This window comes from Octopus bimaculoides, chromosome 3 (assembly GCF_046866305.1).
Source record: "Octopus bimaculoides isolate indiv1 chromosome 3, ASM4686630v1, whole genome shotgun sequence".
Taxonomy (NCBI): domain Eukaryota; kingdom Metazoa; phylum Mollusca; class Cephalopoda; order Octopoda; family Octopodidae; genus Octopus; species Octopus bimaculoides.
Genome location: NC_142930.1, coordinates 102,191,375 through 102,216,710, shown reverse-complemented (window position 1 = coordinate 102,216,710; position 25,336 = coordinate 102,191,375). Strand labels below are relative to the sequence as shown.

The window sequence follows — 25,336 nt, the reverse complement described above, 5'->3', positions numbered from 1 at the left end:
ATCGTTTTGATTTGACATTAGCCAGATTTTGTACAGATTTGGATACAGTCAATTGAATTGCTTCAAGAATATTATTGGACTTTATTGATCCTGATGAAAGGAAAGCATAAGTCAACCTCAGCAAGATTAAACTCCGAATATAGAATTTTCTCAGATTTTAAAAAAAGATTTTGTAATGTGATGATAAGTTCAGTTGCTGTGAGAAGTGAAAGGTCTAACTTTTGGACTGATATACTTTACAGTGAATAGAGAAAATATAAATGTTTGACCTTTCTGTTCCTCACAGCAGTTGAACTTACTGATACTCTACAAATTCTCTTTTGTTGATGCTGATTTTCACAAATTAACTTTTGATTTTGGACTTCATCTTGTTTGGCTTTAGTTTGGCATTATAATCTCCTAATTCATAATAACATAATAAAGTGAAATCTGCTAGTTTCTGCTTTCATGATAATTGAAGGCATTGAATTATTACTTTTATTTTGTTATATAGATAATTAAACGTAAGCATATCAAGATAATGACCATTGTATAAACATTGGTACCCACATACATATATATACACAGCTATGTATGCACACACATAACCAGCTGAACAAATTAAGTTGTGAAAAAGTACTTGAAGCTATGGAAAAGCTTTTGAATAAACATAAATAAAAACAAAAAGGAAGAAACTGAGAATGTTCTTACCACATCTACTTGGCCCTTACCCCATTCTGCATAAAATTTTCGTTGAGAGCTGTGTTCAGAATGCCTTCATATTTCTCTATTCTTTGTTGAAGTGTGAGAGCTTGAAATGTTTAGACTTCCCACTTTTAACAATAGTAAAAATTATTAACATTCTATGAACTCTCTTTTGGATTAATTATTGCTTATGTAAACCATTAGATCCTGGATTTTATCCACTTTCTAAAAGGTTTGATTTTATTTTGCTCACATTTGCCAGTGCTGCTGGACTGACTCCCATGCAGGTGGCACGTAAAAAACACCTTTTTGAGCATGGCTGTTGCCAGTACCATGTGACTAGCCCTCATGCCGGTGGCGCATAAAAGCACCCACTACACTCTTGGAGTGGTTGGTGTTAGGAAGGACATCCAGCTGTAGAGAGCATGTTTCCCTACCCCATAAAATTCTGTTGACTGTTCTTGTGTCATTAATTATACCTGTCCTAAACAAAATGGCATTACTTTTTGACTCACCCTCGTGTATATAAATATATCAAGGCACACACAGTTTTACAAAAGTACATTTATATACATGCATGATTTCCACTTGCACCAATGCTATTATCTTTTGTTGGATAATATTTCGAGGCTCTGTCCTTGAGATAGGTGGATGACATGGTTTTACTTTTATTATTTTTTGTATGCATTTATCTTAATGAAGATTTTCCTCAAAATGTTTTGTGTACAGATTAGTGTCATAATCAGAGCATAACACTCGCAATGAACCTGTCTTAATAAATGATTAAGTATATTAGAATGTATTAGAAATATAAAGTAATTGGAATTACAAAATGCAACCAGAAGACAATATTTTTATTTTACTAAAGGTTATATTATATGCATGCTAGACTACCCGTGACCCATTGGATCACTTACAGTTCAAGTTATAGAACATTGAAGCTGATTTCAACATTGCTTTGAAATAGAAGTTAATTTTATGATGATTCAGTTAAATATTTCAATTCGTTCGTGTCATCATAGGTTTGTTTTACAAGTTGATGTTTAAGGTTTTATTGATTATTTACAGTATCTAATAGAAGTAGAACTTCCAGGATAAACTTGAATTCCAGTAACAGCATTTATTTATGACATATGTGTGCACTTCTACAAAAATGCAAAAGGAATTGTTATAAAATGTAAACATTAAATTAATGGAAACAATTTTCACAGTATTATACATTCCCATTACAGGGTGATTTTACTTTCGGTGTATTTTCCCATTATGCACTGTTTTGGCTATTTATGAAGGTACACCCCAAAAAACATGTATTTCTGGAATCTGTGGTGCAATTTACACGAAACTTGTTTTATACCATTTGTATTCACATTTCAGGGGTATCTTACATTTGGAGTATTTTCTCATTATGTGCCGATTTGGCTGTATTAGATTACAAACAAGCAAGCACACAAGCAAGTAAGCAATCACAGAGTTTTATACCCATTCTCAGTTTTATATCCATAACCAACTGTTGGTACCAGTATTATGTGGTTGTACAGTTTTCTTTATAACATTTATATTGCCTAGTTGAAAAGCTGGTTAGTATTTTAGTGTAAACATAAAGAGACAATCATAAAGGCGGGTAAAAAATTTTAGCTACCATAATATTATAACGTATGTAAATGTGAAAGACACTTTATATGAGAACAGTACAATACTGCATAATTGCTATTAACACATTCTTCTTATTAGAATGCAAAATCACAAACTTATAGACATTTAACATTGTTATGAAATATCATTTTCAGTTATCACAACACATCATGGCTCAACACAGTTTTACAAATCAAATACATTTTATTCACTGAAATATTGATTTATGTATACCATTTTTACAAAGATTCCAGAAATCAAGTAAGGCAATTGTAGCTTACTAGAAACATAATTTATGTATGAAATAAACTACATAGAAACATCTGGTATGGATATTTTTTAATACAAAAAAGTATTTTAGAAGAGATGTCGTTAGCAATCAATATGCAATTTTAGTCTTTTATTTGTATCATTTTGTGTTTGATCTTGCTTCAGTTTAGTTTGGAAAATCAATGCAACAACAATTATAAATGACATAATGTTGACTGCTATACAGACACTACAATATGTGTCCTCTGAGGATTGCCTGTTTAGATTGTTTAATACACATTTAAATGAACACTATATTCTACAATGATTTCTATGTCATAAAGGATAAATACAGCATAACCTCATTTATTTACATAAACATATCTATTTTGCAAATCTACAAAAATTGAGGAAGGTGAGGTGTCTTTATGCTAGGAAATGAGGGTTAAGGTATGAGAGAAGTGGGTGGGATAGAGCAAGTTCTTGTTGAGAAGCTACAAAGCTACTTACATTTCAGGGAAAAGCGAGAATGAATCAGTAGTAACTGCAAAGACATAACTAGTGGTGATGAGATGTCCAGGTGGCACCTCAAGGTGCAAAGTGGAGTAGAAGTGAGGGAGCACAGAAGCTAGGAGTGTATGTGATTGGGTGTTTGCAAGAGATAGAGCGAGCAAATGGGAGAGAGGAGATTGGCAACATCTGAAAAAATTAGGTAAGGTTGAAAGGTGGATGTGAGAATGGTTGATACAAGAGTGGGAAATGGCCAGTGGTGCATGAGTTGGAGAAGGTTGAGGGATGCAACAAGTAAGCAGCAACAGGATAGTACTAATGATGCATTCAACAGGGGAAGAATAAGAGAGAGATAACATATATTTGAGTAGGCTGCATGAGATGTGGAGAGAGAGAGAGAGAAAGAGAAAGACAGACAGGCATAGTACATGAGAAGAAATAGTTGGTGGCCCATTGAGAGTAGAGGAGGAGCAGTGACCAATGTAACATATGGGTAAAGAAAAAAGTATTAATGGATGAATAATGCCTAACAAGTCAAAAATGGTTGAGTAGCAAGAAGGAAAAGTATTATTAGGAAACAGAAGGGAGTTGCAGTGGGAGCATTGTGATGGTGGTGAGGTGTGAAGTGGAGATTGATTAGTGAGATACCCATTTGTTCTGCATGCGTGCACGCATGCACACACACACACATGTAAAATCAATAAAAAGAGTACAGTGAAATTGCTGTGAAGAGTGGAGAATCTAGTGTTCTTGTTCTGGGAAGATGTGAAAGATGTGAAATAGATGAATTATAGCAGACTTTTACATCCTCTGAGTTAAAAGAAAATCTGGTTGCTTTCTCTCATTTATTTCTCTCCTTTCAAATTTTCCACAATGAAGGACACTGCCTGAAATGTTGGATTTTTCACTCCTCACAGCAAGTTCACTGTACTCTTTTATCAATTATTATTACATTATATAATGCAGACCAAAACAAGCTTTTTTGTAGTCTGTTTAATCATTTATGTCCAGACACAGATTTTCAGAAATCAGTTTTGTCATGATGATGGGTCTTTTCAAGAACCACATATCACCAGACTTTTCAGTCCTTTGCCATCTCTTCTGTGAAACTCAAATTCCTGATGTCAGCCTTCACCACTTTGTCCTGTGTTTTCTTGGGTCTCTGTTATCCATAAGTTCCAGCCATGTTTAGTGAATGGCATTTCTTTATACAGCCCTGCCCATCCATATGCATCACATGTCAATACCAGTGCAGTCTTCTTTCTTGCACACTGCATTTGATCCCACTTATGCTCAGTTTTTCTCCGAGTGCATTTATACTCTGTTGTTCATGTACACTTACATTTCACATCTAGTGGAGCATGCTCACTTCATTTCTTGTCCTCACTGCTAGATATTATTGCATTTCCAACACAAGCATCATAAATCTGCCTTTCACTCTGTGGAAAAAGATCTTTGTTGCCAGCAGCAGTAGTAGTTCCCTGAAATTCTTCAACCTGTTCTTACTCTGGCTACTATACTTTTAGAGTGACCACTTCTTTACTGATAGCATGCCCTAGGTAGCAAAAGTTGTCAACTACTTTTAGTGAGCCATTCAGGCATTCAAATGAGTCTTTTTCTGGTATGTTCATACAATGTACTCCACAAATGCATCTATCACATATGAAATCTACGTTCTCTACTAGTCTGCCTGTGATTCCATTTCATCTCTTGTGTGTTCATAAAAATCGGCACTGAATACAGCATATCAAGTTTATACCTCCTGTTTTTCTGCATAGGCCATTTCCCTGAAAATATCAGAGTTCTGTCTCCTTTATTACTTACTAAGACCTTTGTCTTGGCTAAATTTACCTTTAGACCTCCGGATTTTTTACCTTTAGATCTTCAATATATTGGAGTTTTCATAAACAGTCTTTAAATCCTTTGTGATGGTATGTAGGACTATGATGAGTCTGAGGAAACTTAGAACTGAACCTTGATGGACTCCAACTCGCATGCTTAATTCCCTAAAGTCATTGTTGACTCTCAATTTACTGCATCCTTGTACATGGCTTTCACAACTCTCACACACCATTCGTCAAACTTTAGTTTACTTATTGGCCACCAGATTACTGTATGTAGTACCATGTCAAATGCATTCTTCAGGTCAATAATGACCAAGAATAATAGTTTACACTTAGCCAAGAATTTCTTTTGTAGGTACTTCATTAGAAAGATTACATTTGTGGTACTTCTCTCAGATACAGAACCAAACTGAATCTCATATTGATCTATCCTGTCACAAATCAATTTTTATGACTCGCTTTCTTTAACTACATAACCTGATCCAGTAATTTGATTCTCTATAATTGCTTCTCTCTAAGGTATTTCCTTTGTCTTTGTAGCAGTTTACAATGATGCTGCTATGCCAGTCAATGAGTGTATGTCCTTCTTGTATAAGTTGATTTACAGGTGGTAACCCTGTAGCCTACCACACCAGATATTTTGAGCATCTCTGAAACTATCCCTGATGGACCTGTAGCTTTCCCTCTCTTCATGTCCTTGGTTGCTTTATCTACTATACTGCTGTCAACTTGAATTGTTGGTCCCTCTGTAGGGTCAGAAGAGGTAGCTGCTCTTTATCCCATGCATACTCCACATGCAACAGTCTCACATAATAACGCTTTCCATATCAATAGCTAGTATGATCTCAACATTCCAGATACACTTCTCACAAGGATATCTTACACATTGTCTTGTGATCCTGAAACCCTATGCCTCTGATCCTCATGTTGCAAGACATGCAAATCTTTTCGTCTTTACCTCATCTTTTACTAAATATTCCTGTTGTCTTGCTCTTCTTGTCACTTGGTAATGCACCCTTATTACTACCTTCCTTCTAGGTTTTCCATGCCTGTCTCAACCTTTACTGCCCTATCAGCCATATTGCTCTTTTGGCTTGGTCACAACTTTGCTCCTGGCACATATTTGCTCTGGCCTTGAGTAAGTTATTTCATTGTAATTTTGGGTTTTCATTTACACTACAAGTATCTAAATCTACCTCCTACTGGTAGGAGTTGGAATTTCTCTAACCACTTAGCATCCAGATTACTCTGTAAAATGTAATGCTTATTTATTCACATTGTTTTGAATTAATCATGCAATATCTTGCAGTTATGAGGTTCTGATGATGTGATCATTTAGTTTTATAATGACATTTTAGGTTATATGTGAGAGGCCAGATCTGGTTAGTTTGAACATAGAACAGGTAGAATATTGGGTATGTATATACTTACTTGGAAATGGATGTGTGGCGTTCAATTAAATAATATATATATATGTATATATGTATGTATATATGAGTATTGGACATCACCAACTGTGTAAACAATATGAAGTACAAAAACAAATGAGTTAAATATGCAAACAACGAGAGAAAAATGGAAAACTGGGCAAGTAACATGGAGAACAACCTTTCATCAGTTGTTGGCTGTTTATCTACTCCACATTTTGAGCATTCAATGACAACATGAATTTTCGAAGACAGTTGCTCCCATAAATTCTAAAATAAAATTTTGGGCTTATGGAGGATCAAAGTTGGGAACAGTGGAGATATACAAGGAAACTGAATGAAAACAAAGATGGAGGGTCATTAGACCTGAATGAGAGGAAACTAGTGAATGCTGGGAGAAATATTTTCTTTGAAAAAAGAAAAGATAGAAGACGTCTAGTTCTTAGAGCGTCGTGCAAGGACTAGATGTCTTCTATCTCTCTCTGCTATCTTTTCTCTTGTTTGCATATTTAACTTGTTTGCTTTTGTGCTTCATGTTGTTTGCACAGTTGGTGACATTCTGTACCCATATATGCATATATATATATATATATATATAATTTATATTATTATGTATATATATATATATGTAGGTATGTATGTATGTATGTATGTATGTATATATGTATATATATATGTATATATATATATATATATATATATATATATATATATATATATATATATAGGCGTAGGAGTGGTTGTGTGGTAGGTAGCTTGCTTACCAACCACATGGTTCCGGGTTCAGTCCCACTGCGTGGCACCTTGGGCAAGTGTCTTCTACTATAGCCTCGGACTGACCAAAGCCTTGTGAGTGGATTTGGTAGATGGAAACTGAAAAAAGCCCGTCGTATATATGTATATATATATATATATATATGTATGTGTGTGTATATGTTTGTGTGTCTGTGTTTGTTCCCCCACCATCGCTTGACAACCGATGCTGGTGTGTTTACGTCCCCGTAACATAGTGGTTCGGCAAAAGAGATCAATAGAATAAGTACTAGGCTTACAAAGAATAAGTCCTGGGGTCGATTTGCTCGACTAAAGACGGTGCTCCATGACTGAAACAAATAAAAGAGTAAAAGAGTAATATATATATATATATATATATATATATATATATAAACACACACATATACATGCATACATATACAAACACATATACAAGCACAAATACACACATGTACATGTGTGTGTGTGTGTGTGTGTGTGTGTGTGTGTGTGTGTGTGCGTGTGTGTGTGTGTGTGTGTGTGTGTAAATTGATGTGTGCTCAGTATATGACAAATTTACAGTTCAAGTTGTAGCTCTTATTAATAATCACATTAAATCTTCTCTGCTGCATGATCCCAAAGGGTTTCTGTGCAGTCTTAAAAGGGCTGTAACAGAAATTAAAGAGCACATCAATAATGTGAGAATAAACATGGGCATGAAGTTTGTATTTATTTATTACATCTTTTACATATATCTTAGTATTTGGTAATTAGCTATTGATTCCATGCTATAAATGTGATCTATAGGTGTACCTTATAAGTGTAGTATGCATAATCAGAATACGTACCAGGCTTAAAAAATAAATACTGGGGTCAACTAATTCAACTTCAATTCTTCATAGTGGTGCCTCTGCATGGCCACAACCTAATGTCTGAAGCAAGTAAATGAGAATATAGATATACACACATGCAAACTCTCTCTCTCTCTCTCTCTCTCTCTCTCTCTCTCTCTCTCTCTCTCTCTCTCTCTCTCTCTCTCTCTCTCTCTCTCTCTCTCTCTCTCTCTCTCTCTCTCTCTCTCTCTCTCTCTCTCTCTCTCACACACACACACACACACACACACACACACACACACACACACACACATATTGTCATCATCTTCATTTAGCATCTATTTTTCATGGTTTGATTCGAACTGGTAAGCTGGAGAGCTACACCAGGCTACAGTCATTTTTGACTAGGTTTCTACAGCTGGATGCCCATCCTAATGCCAACTGCTTCATAGAGTGCATGGAGTATCTTTTACATGTCACTCACATGGTTGCCTTTTATGTGTTACTGGCACTAGCACCTCTCAAGTGTCACTGGCATGTCCTCTGCAGTCACAGCCCATGTTTCACTGCCATGTAGCATGGCTGTTTGCACACAAGCATCATACAATCTGTCTTTCACTCTCAGGAAGAGGCCCTTTGTTACCAACAAAGGTAGCAGCTCTCTAAACTTCACCCAGCCTGTTCTTATTCTACTAGCTACACTCTCAGAGCAACTTCATCCACTGCTGACTTGGTCACCTAGGTAATGGAAGTTATTTATTACTTCTAAATATCCCCCTGGGCATTTGACAAAGTCTATTCTCTGTACATTCCTAGTGTCTATTATGCCTACATATCTGCCTCACACAAAGACTACTTTCTCTGATAACCTTCCTTTGATACTGCTGCAGCTCTTATTTGCCCATAGCTTTCACTGGGAGCACCTTATGGAGCTTCTACCTACATCTTTTCTACATATTGAGTAGGGCCATCTCCCAGAAGGGATTTGTGATTTGTTTGTTTTCCTACTTGCTAAGACTTTTTTTTTGCTAAAATTAACTCTAAGGCCTTTTAATTCCAGACCTTGCTTCCACACCAGAAAATTGTTCTCTAGTTGTGATAGTGATTCAGCTTTAAAAACAAGGTCATCAGCATAAAGGAGCTCCCAAAGGCAGCCCTTCTTAAATTCCTCTGTTATGGCCTGGAGGACTATTGTGAACAAGAGGGGGCTGAGAACTGATCCTTGGTGAACTCCTACCTGTACACTGAATTTATTATTATACTTGTTGACTTTCACCTTAGTGATAGCATCCCTGTACATGGCTTGTACAGCTGTCTCTAACCACTCATCTATCCCTAGTTCCACATTGAGCACCAGATATGGTAGCAGGTGACCCTATTAAAGGTTTTTCGTTTGTCAACAAAAGTCATGCACTTGCACACATTTATATATATATATATCAACTTCTGTGTGTGTGTGTGTGTATACATACATATATATATATATATATATATATATATATATATATGTGTGTATAGTTTGATTTATGATAGATATGGAAGATATGAAAATGTTTTGTTTATTAATCACTACAATTGTTTCAACCCATCTAGCATCGATCCCTCATGGGTTAGATATTTAACAATTGGCTTAGGAGTATCTTCAGGTGATATTAGGAGGATGTATCTTGTTAAAGTAACAACTGTTCCGCAAGGTATATTCTCAGCTTGTGTATAGAAAAGCAGCAAATTAAGGGATACAACTTCATTTTTATAGAAGATCAATAGTAAATAGCAAATGCGAAAAGAAGTGAATATACAATACAACAAAAAATGTATTAAATATAACTGTCAACAGATATGGATGTATAAACGCCTTCACTTAGGTTATATGGCACACATACACTTGCTTGTACAAACATCCACATATAAGCATACACACATGCATGGCTTGGTGCGCATATGCTCACACAGCAAATTAAATAGCTACTTAATGTTTATAAGAATGGAGAGGTTAGAGTTAAATCTAATTCTTCCATACAGGTAAATTATGATTATTAATTTGGCTAACAGTTACTCAAATTTATTCCCACTGCATTATGCAAAAGTGCATTTATAAGCATGTAAGCATCTTGAAAGCCTTTCTATTAATGATCATCTTTTTGATCCACAAATAGACAGGGATTCCTTGGAGCTGAGTTTGCATCTCCTGGAATGGATATTATATGGTTGTGCATTCCTTATAATGGACCAAGTTAGATCATATTTAACTTAGATCATATTTAACTTTTGCCACACAAAATCAGCTAAAAATGTTGAATGCCTCTTGTTGATTTTCTTGATGCTGGCGACATGGTTGCAATAACGATACTTGAATGAATCAGCCGTTGCCCCAATGTAAATGTATGGTCCTTCCCTTGTGTGTACAGTACAGTTATATACAAGATTTATACTCCTACAGAGGTTCATCAATGAACATTTTGATTTTTCTCTGCATGAGCATTAGTTAGATTTAGTTGTACGAGGTCTGATCAATAAATATCCAGACTGTTGTCATAGTAATGAAGCTAAAGCATGCAGAGTAAAGCTGCTTGGCACAGATTGACATTGAACTCTGCTGTGCATGCGCACTAAGTTTTAACATTCTAGCTCACTTCTGCTGTGCTTGGAAGGAACGTGTATAGTGTGTAATTGTTGCATTGACCCTGACTGAGCAAGCTGTCATGGCGATACCTGCTCAGAAGCCTTCGCAAAGTTGCAGAAAATGTATGGAGAGGAGTGTATGGGCCGCACACAAGTATATGAGTGGTTCAGACATTTTCAAGATGGCTGAAAAAATGTCGATAGTGACAAATGTCCTGGGAGATCCATAACCAGCAGAACTGAGAAAAAAGTGCAGATGTGCATGCAGCTGTGAGGAGAAATCATGGAATTGCCATTCGTGAGTTATCAGAGGATGTGCAGTTTAGTTACAGTTCAGTTCAGTCCATTATCACTGAAGATTTGGGTATGGGATGCATGTCTGCCAAGTTTGTACCAAAACTGTTTTCAGCTGACCAAAAAGACACTCGAGTTTCAGTTTTGCAAGATATCCTTGATTGTGTCGAGAATGATGAAAAGTTTTTGAAAACTTTGTGTAGGCCTCTGAGAAGGTATCGCCAAACTTTTGGCAAGTTATGATTCAGATTCTCTGCTCAACTTTCTCTGTCATGGTCAATGCAATAATCACATGCTACACACCTTCCTTCCAAGCACTGCTGTAAACAACAGAAGTAAGCTAGAACATTAAAACTTAGTGTGCATGTACAACAAGGTTCAAGGTCAATCTGTGCCAAGCAGCTTTACTTTGCACACTTTAGCTTCGTTACTGTGGCAACAGTCTGGATACTTATTGATCAGACCATGTATATGTGGCAGTTCTGACTTCATTTTCAAATGCTGTTACCTTGTTGGCTGTAGCACTTTCATTGTTACTATCATGATGTGACCACAGCGGGTGTTTTTCATTCTGGTTTATATCTCCTCTCTTGTTATTTTAATGTATTGTTTGCTGCCTTTTCTATTTGTTGAGTCAGAAGTAATTCACACGTCATAAGTTATAGTTCTAGTTGGTAGGTTATTGAACAGTTGGTTAATTTTACTGTTATTAATGCAGTGCATATGCTGCTCTAAATTAATTGAGTTAGTGTATGATACCTTCACTGTATGTCTATTAAAAATACCAGGGTATCTATTTGATTTTGAGAAACATTTGTCTAAAGCAGCAATATATATATATATGTATATATATATATATATATATATATATATATATATATATATATATATATATATATACACATATACAGGCATATTCACACACACACACACATCTATACATACAATTCTTTTATTGGTGTCAGTCAGTGAATAGTGGCACTGGCCATTAAGAGTTTTTAGTTGATCACATCGATCCCAGTACTTATTTTAGTCTACTATTTTTTTTGATACAACTCTGCTTTTAGATGCTAGCATTGTGGTCAAACACATATAACAGACATGGGTACATGTGCACATAACAAAAGATTTTTGCACAAAGAGAAGGCCATGCATGTGTCCAGCAGCGTCCCCCACGAGCGTTTTCTGCCATGCCGAGAAGGCGCACCATAGGTGACACAATGGAACGCAGCATAAACCACACATTGAAGCCAGCCCCCATTGGCCGAAGGCACAACCACACACTAATGCGAAATTGGTTGCTTGACATGGTGGTGGCGATGGCCAGAAAGGTGCCAGGGAAGCCAAGTCTGATGCCAATGCTACAGCCTCATACCGGTCCAACCAACCCAGTCCTCAGAGCCAATCCTTCTTCCGAAGATATTGATCCATTTTGCTGACTTCCCTTACCTACATTGGCGCTATCGACGAGAGGCTGTACAGGAGTGGCTGTGTGGTAAGTAACTTGGTTACCAACCACAGGGTTCCGGGTTCAGTCCCACTGTGTGGCACCTTGGGGAAGTGTCTTTTACTATAGCCTCGGGCCGACCAAAGCCTTCTGAGTGGATTTGGTAAGCAGAAACTGAAAGAAGCCTATTGTATATATATATATATATATATATATATATATATATATATATATGTGTGTGTGTGTAGCTCGAAACGTTGAAGACTTTCTGTATTCCTGAGCGTTAAACTAACACATCCTTTTGTTGTTTACACCACCTGTCCTCGTTTGTTGTTGTTTTTTTCGTAAATTCTCCCATATATATATATATATATATATATATATATATATATGTATATGTTTGTGTGTCTTTGTTTGTTCCCCCAACATCGCTTGACAACAGATGCTGGTGTGTTTACATCCCCGTCACTTAATGGTTCGACAAGAGGGACTGATAGAATAAGTACTAGGCTTACAAAGAATAAGTCCTGGGGTCGATTTGCTCGACTAAAGGCGGTGCTGCAGCATGGCAACAGTCAAATGACTGAAATGAATAAAAGAAAAAAAAAGTCTTTGTTTATCGAATTCTGCCCACAAACCAGGCACAATCATGACTGTGTGGTTAAGAAGTTTGCTTCCCAGCTACGTGGTTTCAGGTTCAGTCCCTTTCATGGCTCCTTGAGATAAGGTCATTAGCTTTAGCCCCAGACCAACCAAAGCATTGTGAGTGGACGTGGACATCATAGACAAAAACAGAAAGAAGACTGTATGTATGTATGTATGTATGTATGTATGCTTGTATGTATGGGGGTCTTAAAAGACATGTTAGGATCCACAATGAGCAGAACTTACTTGCAGGTATTGGTAGTGCAAATCAGAGGTGCAATCTGTGTGGGTGTTTTTTCAAAACACTGTCTGGTTTAAAAAGCCACATCAGACGCCATGAAAGGGCTAAGGTGTAGGTGCAGGAGGTGGTCAAACTCTGTTTAAGGAGTAGACAACCACCATGTATGTATGTATGTATGTACGTTTGTTTGTTCATTCTCTTGTTTTTCATCATCATTTAATGTCCATTATCCATTCTGGCATGGGTTGGACAGTTTGACCAGAGCTAGCAGGCTGGGGAACTGCACCAGACTCCAATCTGATCTGGCATAGTTTCTACAGCCAGATGCACTTCCTAATGCCAACCACTTTACAGAGTGTGCTGTGTGCATGTACATGCCACTGCATGGGTGCCTTTTACATGGTGCTGCATGAATGCTTGTATGTGGTACCACACAGGTACTTTTATGTGGCATTGCATGGATGCTTTTACGTGACACCACCATGAGTGCTTTTCACCACCAGAGGGACTGATCTTAACACTTTTGCTATGGAGTATGGGTCGTCTTGAATACCGCAAGGTACTGAACAGTTCAGTATCCTGAGGTTGTTCTTCTGTACTTCATGCCATATCTTCCTGGGTCTCCCACTTACATGTGTTTCATTTACTTTGAGAGATTGGCACTTCTTTATTGTGCATTAAGGTTGGGATTCTTCTTTTCAAACAAAATTTTCAACCAGAATGATTCATCTTGAGAAGGAGCATTCTTAATGGTAATATTTTCCTCCTTCATCTGTTTGTATAATGTTTGTGGGTTTGAAGCAAACTTGTGATTTATACAGGCTTGTTAAAAAATTCGTTTTCAGTAGCAAAGATTTCAGTCAGTGCTTTGAGTTTACGTTTTAGACTAATTAACCTTCCCTCAAGAGCTTGGTATGGAGAGTCACCATAGTTTTGTTAATTTATTCATATAATGTAATTGATGAGGTGTAAAACTCATTATTCCTCTTATATTTTAATATTGTGGTTAACCATCCAATATGGCAGCACAGAGTTTTGTTTTCCATCTAGGTTGCTTCCATTTAATAGTTTCATTAACATGTATAGTGCAAATTTCTCCTTGGTGTTCTTTAAGAGTGTATATGTGTATATGAGGTTATTAATATTCCAGTAACTAACTTCACATGATTCCATTTGCTCTCCAGCAACATCATCTATAACTTTCAACATTAAAACCATTGGATTTTACTTAATCTTGTTAAGAATGGCCTGTTACTTAATGATAATTTTAAAAAAATAGAAAAGTTTCCTATGAACTATGGTTTCAGGATGTTTCTAAGTTGAATATATTTCACAGTTGTCTCAGGCATATTTGGAGAGACACGAGAATTTAGTGATGACAGTAGCAGTTTGTTTACATTTTCTTTGATCTCTCTTGTAATAGGTTTTGGCCAGTTCTGTGTTTTAAGAACAATTTACATCATCAGAGCAAGTCATTTTTTTTTTAAAGAAAGATGCTTGTTACTGAAGTTGTCTTGCAGTAAATGTGATTAAGTTGGGGTGACACTTATCCCAGTATCCTTAAAATAGAATAGAATGGTCTTTACAGGCATTTTCATGAAGTAGATCTTAGTTTAGATGTAGAGTCCAAGTAAAATGAGAGGAGTACTTTAATCTTCACAGACAGCTTACTTGTGCTGTAGTGCTCCTTTTGTCTGTGGTATTGTTATTAATTTCAGCTATGATCATGTTAGTGAAATTCCAAGTGGTATAAGGTATATTTTAAAAAATCCAGTCTGAATAATGCTACATAAAAGGTATTTCTCTTGTTTATAATGGGAGAAATAAACCAGTTACTTATTTAGGCTGGAAGAGATGGCATAAATGTAGAACAAAACGTTCAAAAAGAAATTTTAAACAATTCTCTATACCTGTACATCTGATGGTCATGTATTTTGTATGCTTGCATGCATGCATGCATGCATCCATCCTTGTCTTGTCATTGCATGATAGTTGTAAATATGTGCGACTGTCTTACAAGCAGTGTTATTCATTTACAATGTTCAGTATAGACATATCTGGCCATGGGCAAATATTACTTTGCTTGGAAACAAGTGAGTATTAGCTACAAAAAGGGCCTCAAGTCATAGAAAATTTGCCTCAATAAACATTATATTGCGTCTCTCATATGTGTGTGTGTGTGTATATATATATAGGTGCATGCCTTAGTGTTTATGGTATTCCCTAGTGGCTTGGATATTTGGCTCATGATCTTAAAGTCACAAGTTCAATTCCCAGCAGTGTGTTGCATCTTTGAGCAATACATTTTATTTCACATTGCACCAGTTCACTCAGCTTGCAAAAATGAGTATTACTTGTATTTCAAAGGGCCAGACTTGTCTCATTCTTTGTCATGCTGAATCTCTGAGAACTATGTTAAGGGTACGCATGTCTGTGGAGTGTTCAGCTACTTGCACGTTAATTTCGTGAACTTGCTGTTCCATTGATTGGATCAACTGGACCCTTGTCGTCGTAAGCGATGGAAGGCCATATACATAGACACACATATTTGCGTTTGTGCGTGCATATGCGTGTGTTGCATAGTGCTTCTGGAATTCTGAACTGCAAATGGCCTAACCATCTGCAATGCAAAGACCACAATGCTGTCCAGCCATACATATGATCATTTATCAAGAGATTAATCCGCAAGCTAGAAAACGTGATAGGGAGATGACTACAAAGGGTCATTCTTTCTTTTGTGAAGAATGTGTCAACCCAACATGCTGTACTAGCTAACCTCCCCCCTCACCACAGATCATTAATTATTAACATCAATCAATGCTTTACCTACAGCAATTTCTACAATTATCCATTATTTGTGTTCTATCTTATCAACAAACATATTACTACCGTAAGTGTCTCCCTCTCTCACATTTCACTCTGCCATTATTGTCTCTCTCTCATTACACCCTACCACTACTAATGTTCATTACCCCTTCTAGCACAGTTCTCTCCAGTGTTACCTTCTCTACTCAGATCAATCTATTTTGTTTCTCCCCCTTGTTCAATAACTACAATTATCTCTTACATTGTCTAAATGAACAGGGACAATATTGTGTTGAGAGGACTCTTGCCAAGGATATGAGAACCTCTTTAACACTGCATGATAAAATGCATCTCGTATAATATGTAAAGTGATGGAAGGGGCATCTAGTCAAAGAAACTATGCAAAAATAAAATATACAAGTAAAACTTAGTCTGCCAACCTGTCTAAGTGAGTAATAACCCTAAGTAAGAACTGACAAAAGATACTAACAATCCTTGCAATCCATACCAGCATGGAAATCAGATGTAAAACAGTGGCAGCAGCAGCAGCTATGATGGGGGAAGTTATGTATGTATGTATGTATGTATGTATGTATGTATGTATGTATGTGTTTGTTGTGTGTGTGTTTGTGTGAGCATATGTATCTACATTTATACTAAAAATACTATTCTTAGAAGTAAAATGGGTTAAGTATTATTACCCACTGATGTTGAAGACTAAAGAACATTCTAAAAAGGACTGTCAATTTTTTGTGAATAAATTAAAAATTTATCCATACTGTAATTTGAAAACAATATATTTTGAATATTTAATGTAATATTGTGTTTAAGATCTTTAATTTATTTCCAATTTACTTTAGAATAACAAACTAGGATAAAATAGATTTGAAAGCATGAATTAAATCAAAAGTCATTTGTTTTACACATCACTTCACAAGATCATGTTAGAAATGGGTTTGAATTCTTTCTGAACTAGCATATTACATTTGCTATTTAACAGGTCTATTAATGTGCTTCTTTACTTATCTTAATTGAAAATAAGTACTGTTTCTATCATTGTGTAGATGATGTAAAGAATAGCATCTAGATTTAAAAATCATATCACACACTTGTATACGCTTTAAAAAGTGTGCATTAAATCTTGTATGAAAAGAAAATTTTAATTTAAATGAATAAATTCTTTATTTATTTTAGTTTTTGTCAATATTATGGAGTATATGTTTTCCATTGAAGGACACATTAAAGTTTCAAAGTAATTATTGTGATAAGCTCAAAATAAATATTCTTTTTTAATTTTTCTGATTTTGATGGGTTATAATGAATTGAATGGAATAAATCCTTCACTTGTGGTGATAACATTAAATTATCCATTGAATATGACCCTCATTAACATTGAATTGGTTAGTAAAATTATTTACTGACTAACTGAAAAGTAAATAATCATCTTAATTTGTACTATTTTAAATACTGAGTCCATTGACACAAATTATTGACTGCCTATAAGAATCTTTAAAGTTATTAGGTTAACCAAGTAGTGGTCTAGTGACCGTATTTCAGTAATGATATAATTTTGAAAATGCAATAACATTTTCAGATTATAAGAATAGTTTTAAGAGTTTCTATAAAATATATTTAAATAACTGATGTAGACTATATTATAAAAATCACCTCTCTGGTGGAGCAATAACAGGTAATGCAATAATGAGAATAAATAATTATAACTGTGTTGCAAAATAAAGGCATATAAAAGAAATTTTACCATATACTATGTTATGCAAGTTCTATACTAAGAATCTGAAACACTAAATTTTAATTTTTGAATTCTCTTTTCCTTTTTAAATTCTTTTCTAATTTTAGAGTTAGTAGTAGTAATTTGTGATTGCTCATATTTTCCAACTATTCAGTTCATATCAAAGGTAATTGACTTAACACAAATTAAAGCCAGGAAGCCACCATAATTTATAATTTTAATTGTTCTCTTTTAGCACTTGCAATCTACTGTTTCAAACACTGTTAATTATACTCTCATTTTTAAATCAAAATATGCAGTGTTATTAGCTTAAATCTGTTACTTAGAGCAAAGATACTTTGATGCCCATCAATTTTATGGCAAATGACCTGCAACAGAAGGGATCAGTTCTGTTATTTTAACATAGTGAAAATTGAATTTAGGATAAACATGAAAGTGATTCTGCATAAAGCAAACTTAACAATTGTTATGTTGACCGTGTAAGTCTTCTGAATGAAATTACACAAGGTGAAGATAGAATAGATGATTTATGTTGATGGAACAGAATTAGAAAAACTTATGCTATTACTAGTCACAAATACATATAACTGTAGCTTGTGAAGTAGTCCTTTGTTAACCAGCTATGTTTTCTTTCCATCTTTTCTCTGAAAATTCTACTAGCTTCTAATCCATCAAACTTTTCAAACCCATTCTTATCTGTTGAAAACTATTTGCTGCACTCATGGCTTTATCTGTCTCTTTTATATTATATTTCTCCCAAAATATTTTATACTTAATTATTTCAGACAGTTCTTCAACCTAAATAGTCACTCACTAACCTCCAAGATTCAAGCGAGAAAATCTTATTAGACAGGCTGATACAAACCTTGCACTTTAAAACATTCTATAAAATTATACAGGTGATTATTTAATTATAAGTTCATCATAAATAAATATATATTTTAGTGTTAACAATAACTGCTTGAACGTTAATGTATGGATTTTATATATCCATTCCCAGCTTTACATGAATGGCAGTTTATGAAAGCTTATGTAAATATAAATGTATCACTCCATATGTGGACTGATACATTTCTATTTACATAAGCATGTCTTGAAGCAAGAAAATTGTTATATATTAATACATTTCTGACATATCTTCATAAATATAATTTGATACACTGACATCTAATCACAGTTAGGTATACATGTGTGTATGTTTGTGTGCATGTGTACATTTTTAACAGGTACTTAAATTAGAAGTGGTGTATAAAAATTTAAGTATTAGTTAGGTTCTTCTTGGTACTGACTCTTAAAATATAGATGCTTTTGTTTTTCCTCTACTCTTGTATCATTGCTTAGATTTTTTTTACATGCAGATTATATTTGAGTGTACACAGATTTTTATACAGTGAATTTTAAAATAATGTAATGGAAGGGAGTAAAATTCTCTACATAAATGCATTTTCATGATATGCACAACCACCTATATGATAAGCTCAACAAGGAAACACATGCAGATATCTTCATACTATCAAGCGTTACACAGACATAGAAACAAATACTCAGACTTATACTGTCCAGTGTTTCCAGTAAAATCTCAATTATAAATATTATTTCTTTCCAGCTTTCATCCATTATATTTCTTCTCTCATTTCCTCTGTTAAATCTATCCTTTCCTACTTGCTCTCCATTTTTTTACTCAGTCTAACTCTTTCTTCTCTGCATGGAGTGTTTTCTATTCCTCTAGTTATAAGACTTTTGCTCATTTCAAATACATCAGCTCAATAAACATACTGTAAGTGTTATAATAACAAGTACCAATAGTCCTCCAGCAAAATAACTAATATCTTCTTCTTTTCTATCTATCCTCATCACTTCCAATGTTTCCCTTCTCCCTTCATTCTTTTTTCATATATTTATTGCTCTCTCTGTTTTCCAAACTATAAACTACTGTTTGCATTATTTTTCTCTCTATATTTCTTCCTGTTTGAATCAGTTCTATATTCTCATCATATTCTTCTTTTATTCATTTTCTCCAACATACTTTCTCACCATCATTCATTCTACTATTTTATTCCCAACTACCTCTTTCTATCTTTTCTCACTTTCCATTAATCTCCTTCTCCCTCTCTGCCTCATCATTAGAGTATTACCTAAATGAATTTAAAAGAGTTAACGTTTCCAAATGAAGTGAATTTATTGAGAACTAGAATGAGATGATAGTATATTACCGTGGAACATGAGAGAATTGAGTGGTAAGTCGGAAAATAGTATCACTACTGCTTAGACAACAGCGACAAGGACAACATCAAAAACAATAACAGCAGCGGCAGCAGTAGCAGTTACAGCAGCAGTAGCATCAACAGCAGAGGCAGTGGAAACAGTTTTGGTGGTGGCGGCAACAGCAGCAGCAACTGGGTTTTGTCGCAGAGGCATAATTGAGGTAAAAGAAAAAGGAAAAAGAGGAAAAGGAGAAGTGTAAGACAAGAAATAGAAGCCATAAACCATGAAGTGGATACACATTGATAAGAAATAGCCAGAAATGTCTGGGGGGGGATCTCTACAAAAAACATCTTTCCTACACCCCACCAAAAACAAAACAAAACAAAACAAAGCAAAAAGAAAACAAAATTAATATGAAAAATATTTTAAAATACATGTATTGTAAATCTATACCATTTTAAGTATATGTTAAGAATTAAAGAAAGTAAAATCCCTTCTTTGCTGTTGAAGTATCACCTAACAAGGAATACCTTTTTTCCCAATTTCACTGTATAACTTGTTTTGCTTGCGTGGAGGAAGATTTGACAATTTACCATAGTACTACTAGCAGCATCAGAACTAGCAAGAGGCATTAAAGAGGAGGAAAAAAAAACATCCAAAAACCAACAATGTTGTACCTTTTGCCAATAAGTCCTGTTAGGTAAGTTAGGTGTATTATTATTATCATGATTATTATTATTATTATTATTATTATTATTATTATTATTATTATTATTATTATTATTATTATTATTATTATTCCATCCATACTACTAATACTATCTATTAGTCTTCTCATCATTTGGGCTTGATTTAATTTATTGTAACCTTTCTCCAAAATGTGTAGTGGTTCTGTGCCTATCTTAGAAATTATTCTTCTCATCAGGGTTGATGAAAAAAAGTACCAGTCAGATAGAAGGGTTGATGGTATCAACTAACTTCCTCCCCTCAAAAATTTCTGGCCTTGTGCCTAAATTAGAAACCATTATTATTTCTCATATTATTATAATTACCATTTGCAGTCTTTTTTACTATTTATGTATTTTATCAAATGAATAAATTCCTTGATGTAAATGCCAAATTTTTGGTGTCTTGGCATATTTTTTTCAGTTTCAGTGTTCAACATGTGCTTGTTAACAAGTATTGTGCTTCATATATTCATATATTCCTGCATTCATAAGAATGTGTATACTTATAAGTATTCTATAGCATCTCCAAAAACTCTTTCAGCTTTCACCATTTATATATTCGTACTCAAATATGAACCAATGAGAGAATCTCTACGCAGTTGCTTTATCTGTAGCAAATAGTTAACAAATCTCCCTCAATTCACACCTACTGACATAAAAAAAAGGGTATATTAGATAATGTAGTCTTGGATACATTTTACTTGAAACCGGGGACAGATTGGTCATTTCTAGAATTCTATAGATCATAGGTTTGTTTATTCAGTTACTGATGACCTAGGGCTGAAGAATATCAGTAGCAACATTCTCAAATACTTTGTTAAATGTATATTGTGAATAAATGCCTTTATTTATTGATACAACTATTTGCTAACTAGATATTATTTGAAAACATTGATTTCTTATTAAAACTGATTGTTTATACATACTCAATGCTATATTTATCCAACTTATAGTCTGCAATTCTTTATGAGTATAACTTTATGTAATTTAGCTGAACATGGTTCCAACATTTTTATCTGTAATATAAAGTTGAAATAGATTTAAAGTATGTTATTTTGTATCAGTAGTATATTCTTTGTTGCAATTAAAATAATATACTATTTATATCGAAAGGTAAAAAGAAAATCAGTGTGTGGGGGGTGCTTGTGTGTGTGTGCATGTATGTGTGTGTGTGTGTGTGTATGTGTGTGTGTGTGCGTGTATGTATGTGTGTGTGTGATGTTTATGTATTCAGGAATGGAGAAAGGTCATAACTCAAGACATATACCCGTACAGATGTACTCTTCCCCTATGTGTATGCAAGTGTATATGTATATGCACACTGAGAACGAATAATATTCATATCATTCACCTTACATATTCAAATATTTCAATTGATTTAGTATTTCTTAATTTCTAGTCATGTCTGTATGAAATTACAAGGTAAATCTCATATCATGCCTTCCCATAGAGTTTTGTTACTATTATTATTTATTTTCTGAACCAGTATTGAGTACATGTGAAATGAAATAAATTTTGTAGTTACTCGCAGAAAGACAACACTTATTAGAATCACAAGATTGTAGCTGAGATCTTGGAATCAAAATTGATTTAAGTTAGTTTCATAAAAATTCTACCTTTATGAGTTAAAAAAATCTAATATAACAAACAGATTGTAATCTATTTTGTAAAACACTTTTAAAATATTCTTTAATGGTACATAAACAACTTAACATTAATAACTAGACAAGCAAAAAAAGTCATTAGTAAATGCATATGTACCTGTGTGTGTGTGTGTGTGCGTGTGTGTGTGTGAGTGTGTGTGTGTGCATGTATATGTATGTATGTCTTCATGTATTGTTAATTTTTCATTTACTTATACATTTATATTCCTTCCATACTATAGGTATAAATATCTTTTAACTCAGAAGGATGCGCAAATACATGCCTGTGTCTATGTGAGGACACACAGTAGTACATGTACTCATTGCATGCATACCTGCATGTGTTTTCTATGCATATATATATATACATATATATAAACACATACAAAGATGGATTTGCATCTATGTGGATGGGATGTAAGAATTCATGAAGAAAGACATAATATAAATACATATGTAGAAACATACATGTTATGATATGTGTCTGTGAATGTATTTATAAATATATTGATATCTATATATATATATATATATATATATATATATATATATATATATATGTGCGTGTGTGTGTGTTTGTATGTATATACATACACACACCTACGGTCTTCTATACAAAGAAATGGTGAGAGAAAACAGATAGAGAAAGGATATATATGTATATACATGCACACACACGCAAATATGTATGTGTGTATATGAAGTGTGAAAGTGTATTTCATGTGACATAATACGTATGTGCAATCATGATTTGCCATAGGTACATATTCAATTGTGAGAAGATTGATTAGTATTTAGGGCAGTTAACTCATAAGTAGTTACTGCAAGAATTCTCTCAAATTTCTGTAGAAATATCTAAGGCAGACCATTTGGTGTTTTTAGTAACATATTGCATATATATATATATATATATATATATATATATTTATATATATTTATATATATATATATATATAAATATATATATATCTGTGTATAGGTATGCATGTAAATATATAAATATGGATGTATATTTATATATGTATATATGTATATAGATATATGTATGTATATATGTATGCATATATACATGCATGTATGTATATATATATGTGTGTATATATATGTATGTATATATGTATGAAGATATGTATATATATATATATATATATATATATATGTATATATATATATATATATATATATATATATATATATATATATCAACATATGTATATATATACATATGTATATATACATATAAATATGCATAAATATATATAGATATAGATATATATACATATGCATATATATATGTATATATATATATTTATATATATATATAAATATATATACATATATATATATATATACATACAAATATATATATGCATGTATGTATAAATGTATGTATATTTATATGTATATATATGTATGTATATATATATATCTATGTATATACATATATGTATGTATGTATATGTGTATATATATATATATATGCGAATATATATATGTATATATATATATATATATATATATATATATATATATATATATATATATATATGAATATATGTCTATATATATGTATATATATATATATATATATATATATATATATATACTTATATACATATATACATACATGTATATATACCTATATGTATATATACATATATTTATACATATATACATATATTTATACATATATATATATATATATACATATATATATATATATATATATATATATATATATATATATATATATATACATATACAGATATATGCATATTTATATATATACACACACACACACACATATATATATATATATATATATATATATATATATTGATAGATAGATAGATGGATATGTGTATAATTATTTATGTATATATATGCATATGTCAGCTTGCAAAGACTTATTGGGGCAAGCGAAAGCGAAATCGGGATAGCACTTGTGCCCAGTGTCACATTTCTGGCACTTGTGCCTGTGACATGTGTAAGGATTTTCAAGCGAGATCGTTGCCAGTGCCCCTGGACTAGCTCTTGTGCGAGTGGCACATAAAATACACCATTTTGAGCATGGCCGTTGCCAGTACCGCCTGACTGGCCTTCATGCGGGTGACACGTAAAATCACTCACTACACTCTCTGAGTGGTTGGTGTTAGGAAGGGCATCCAGCTGTAGAAACTCTGCCAAATCAGATTGGAGCCTGGTGTTGCCATCCAGCTTCACCAGTCCTCAGTCAAAATCGTCCAACCCATGCTAGCATGGAAAGCGGACGTTAGACGATGATGATGATGATGATGATATATTCTTTTTTTTATTTTATTCTTTTATTTGTTTCAGTCATTTGATTGCAGCCATGCCGGAGCATTGTCTTTACTCGAGCAAATTGACCCCTGTACTTATTCTTTGTAAGCCTAATACTTATTCTATCAGCCTCTTTTGCCGGACCGATAATTTACGGGAACGTAAACACACCAGCATAGGTTGTCAACTGCTGTTAGGATGACAAACACAGACACACAAACATAGAAACACACATATATCTATACGATGGGATTCTTTCAGTTTCTGTCTACCAAATCCTCTCACAAGGCTGTGGTTGGCCCAAGGCTATAGTAGAAGACAAGGTGTCATGCAGTGGAACTGAACACGGAACCATGTGGTTGGTAAGCAAGCTACTTACCACACAGCTACACCTGCACCTATGTATATGTATAGTTATTTATGTATATATATATATATGTGTATATTTGTGTGTATATGTATATATGTATAATTATATATATATATATATATATATATATATATATATATATATATATATATATATATATATATATATATATATATACATATATATATATATATATATGTATGTGTGTACATATATGTGTCTAATTATATATGTGTATATATATATATATATATGCATATGTATGTATAATTATTTATGTATGTATATATCATCATTGTCTGCTTTCCATATAAATATGTATATGTGTATATATACCGGAGTACAAACTGTCC

The 25,336-nt window shown here is 33.6% G+C and overlaps 1 protein-coding gene across 5 annotated transcripts in view; it reads left to right on the top strand.

Moving 5' to 3' along the window:
- Positions 1-25,336, top strand: part of LOC106871954 (protein still life, isoform SIF type 1) — a 903,947-nt gene that overhangs the window by 191,644 nt on the left and 686,967 nt on the right. For 3 of the 5 annotated variants that reach the window (XM_089349429.1, XM_089349428.1, XM_089349427.1), the window contains exon 1: positions 20,101-20,641. The exons of the other annotated variants lie outside the window; for them this stretch is intronic. In XM_089349429.1, coding sequence (XP_089205555.1) covers positions 20,610-20,641 — 32 coding nt within the window. In that variant the 5' untranslated portion in view covers positions 20,101-20,609. Of the gene's footprint in view, positions 1-20,100; positions 20,642-25,336 lie in introns of those variants that run through there. 5 annotated transcript variants of the gene reach the window in all.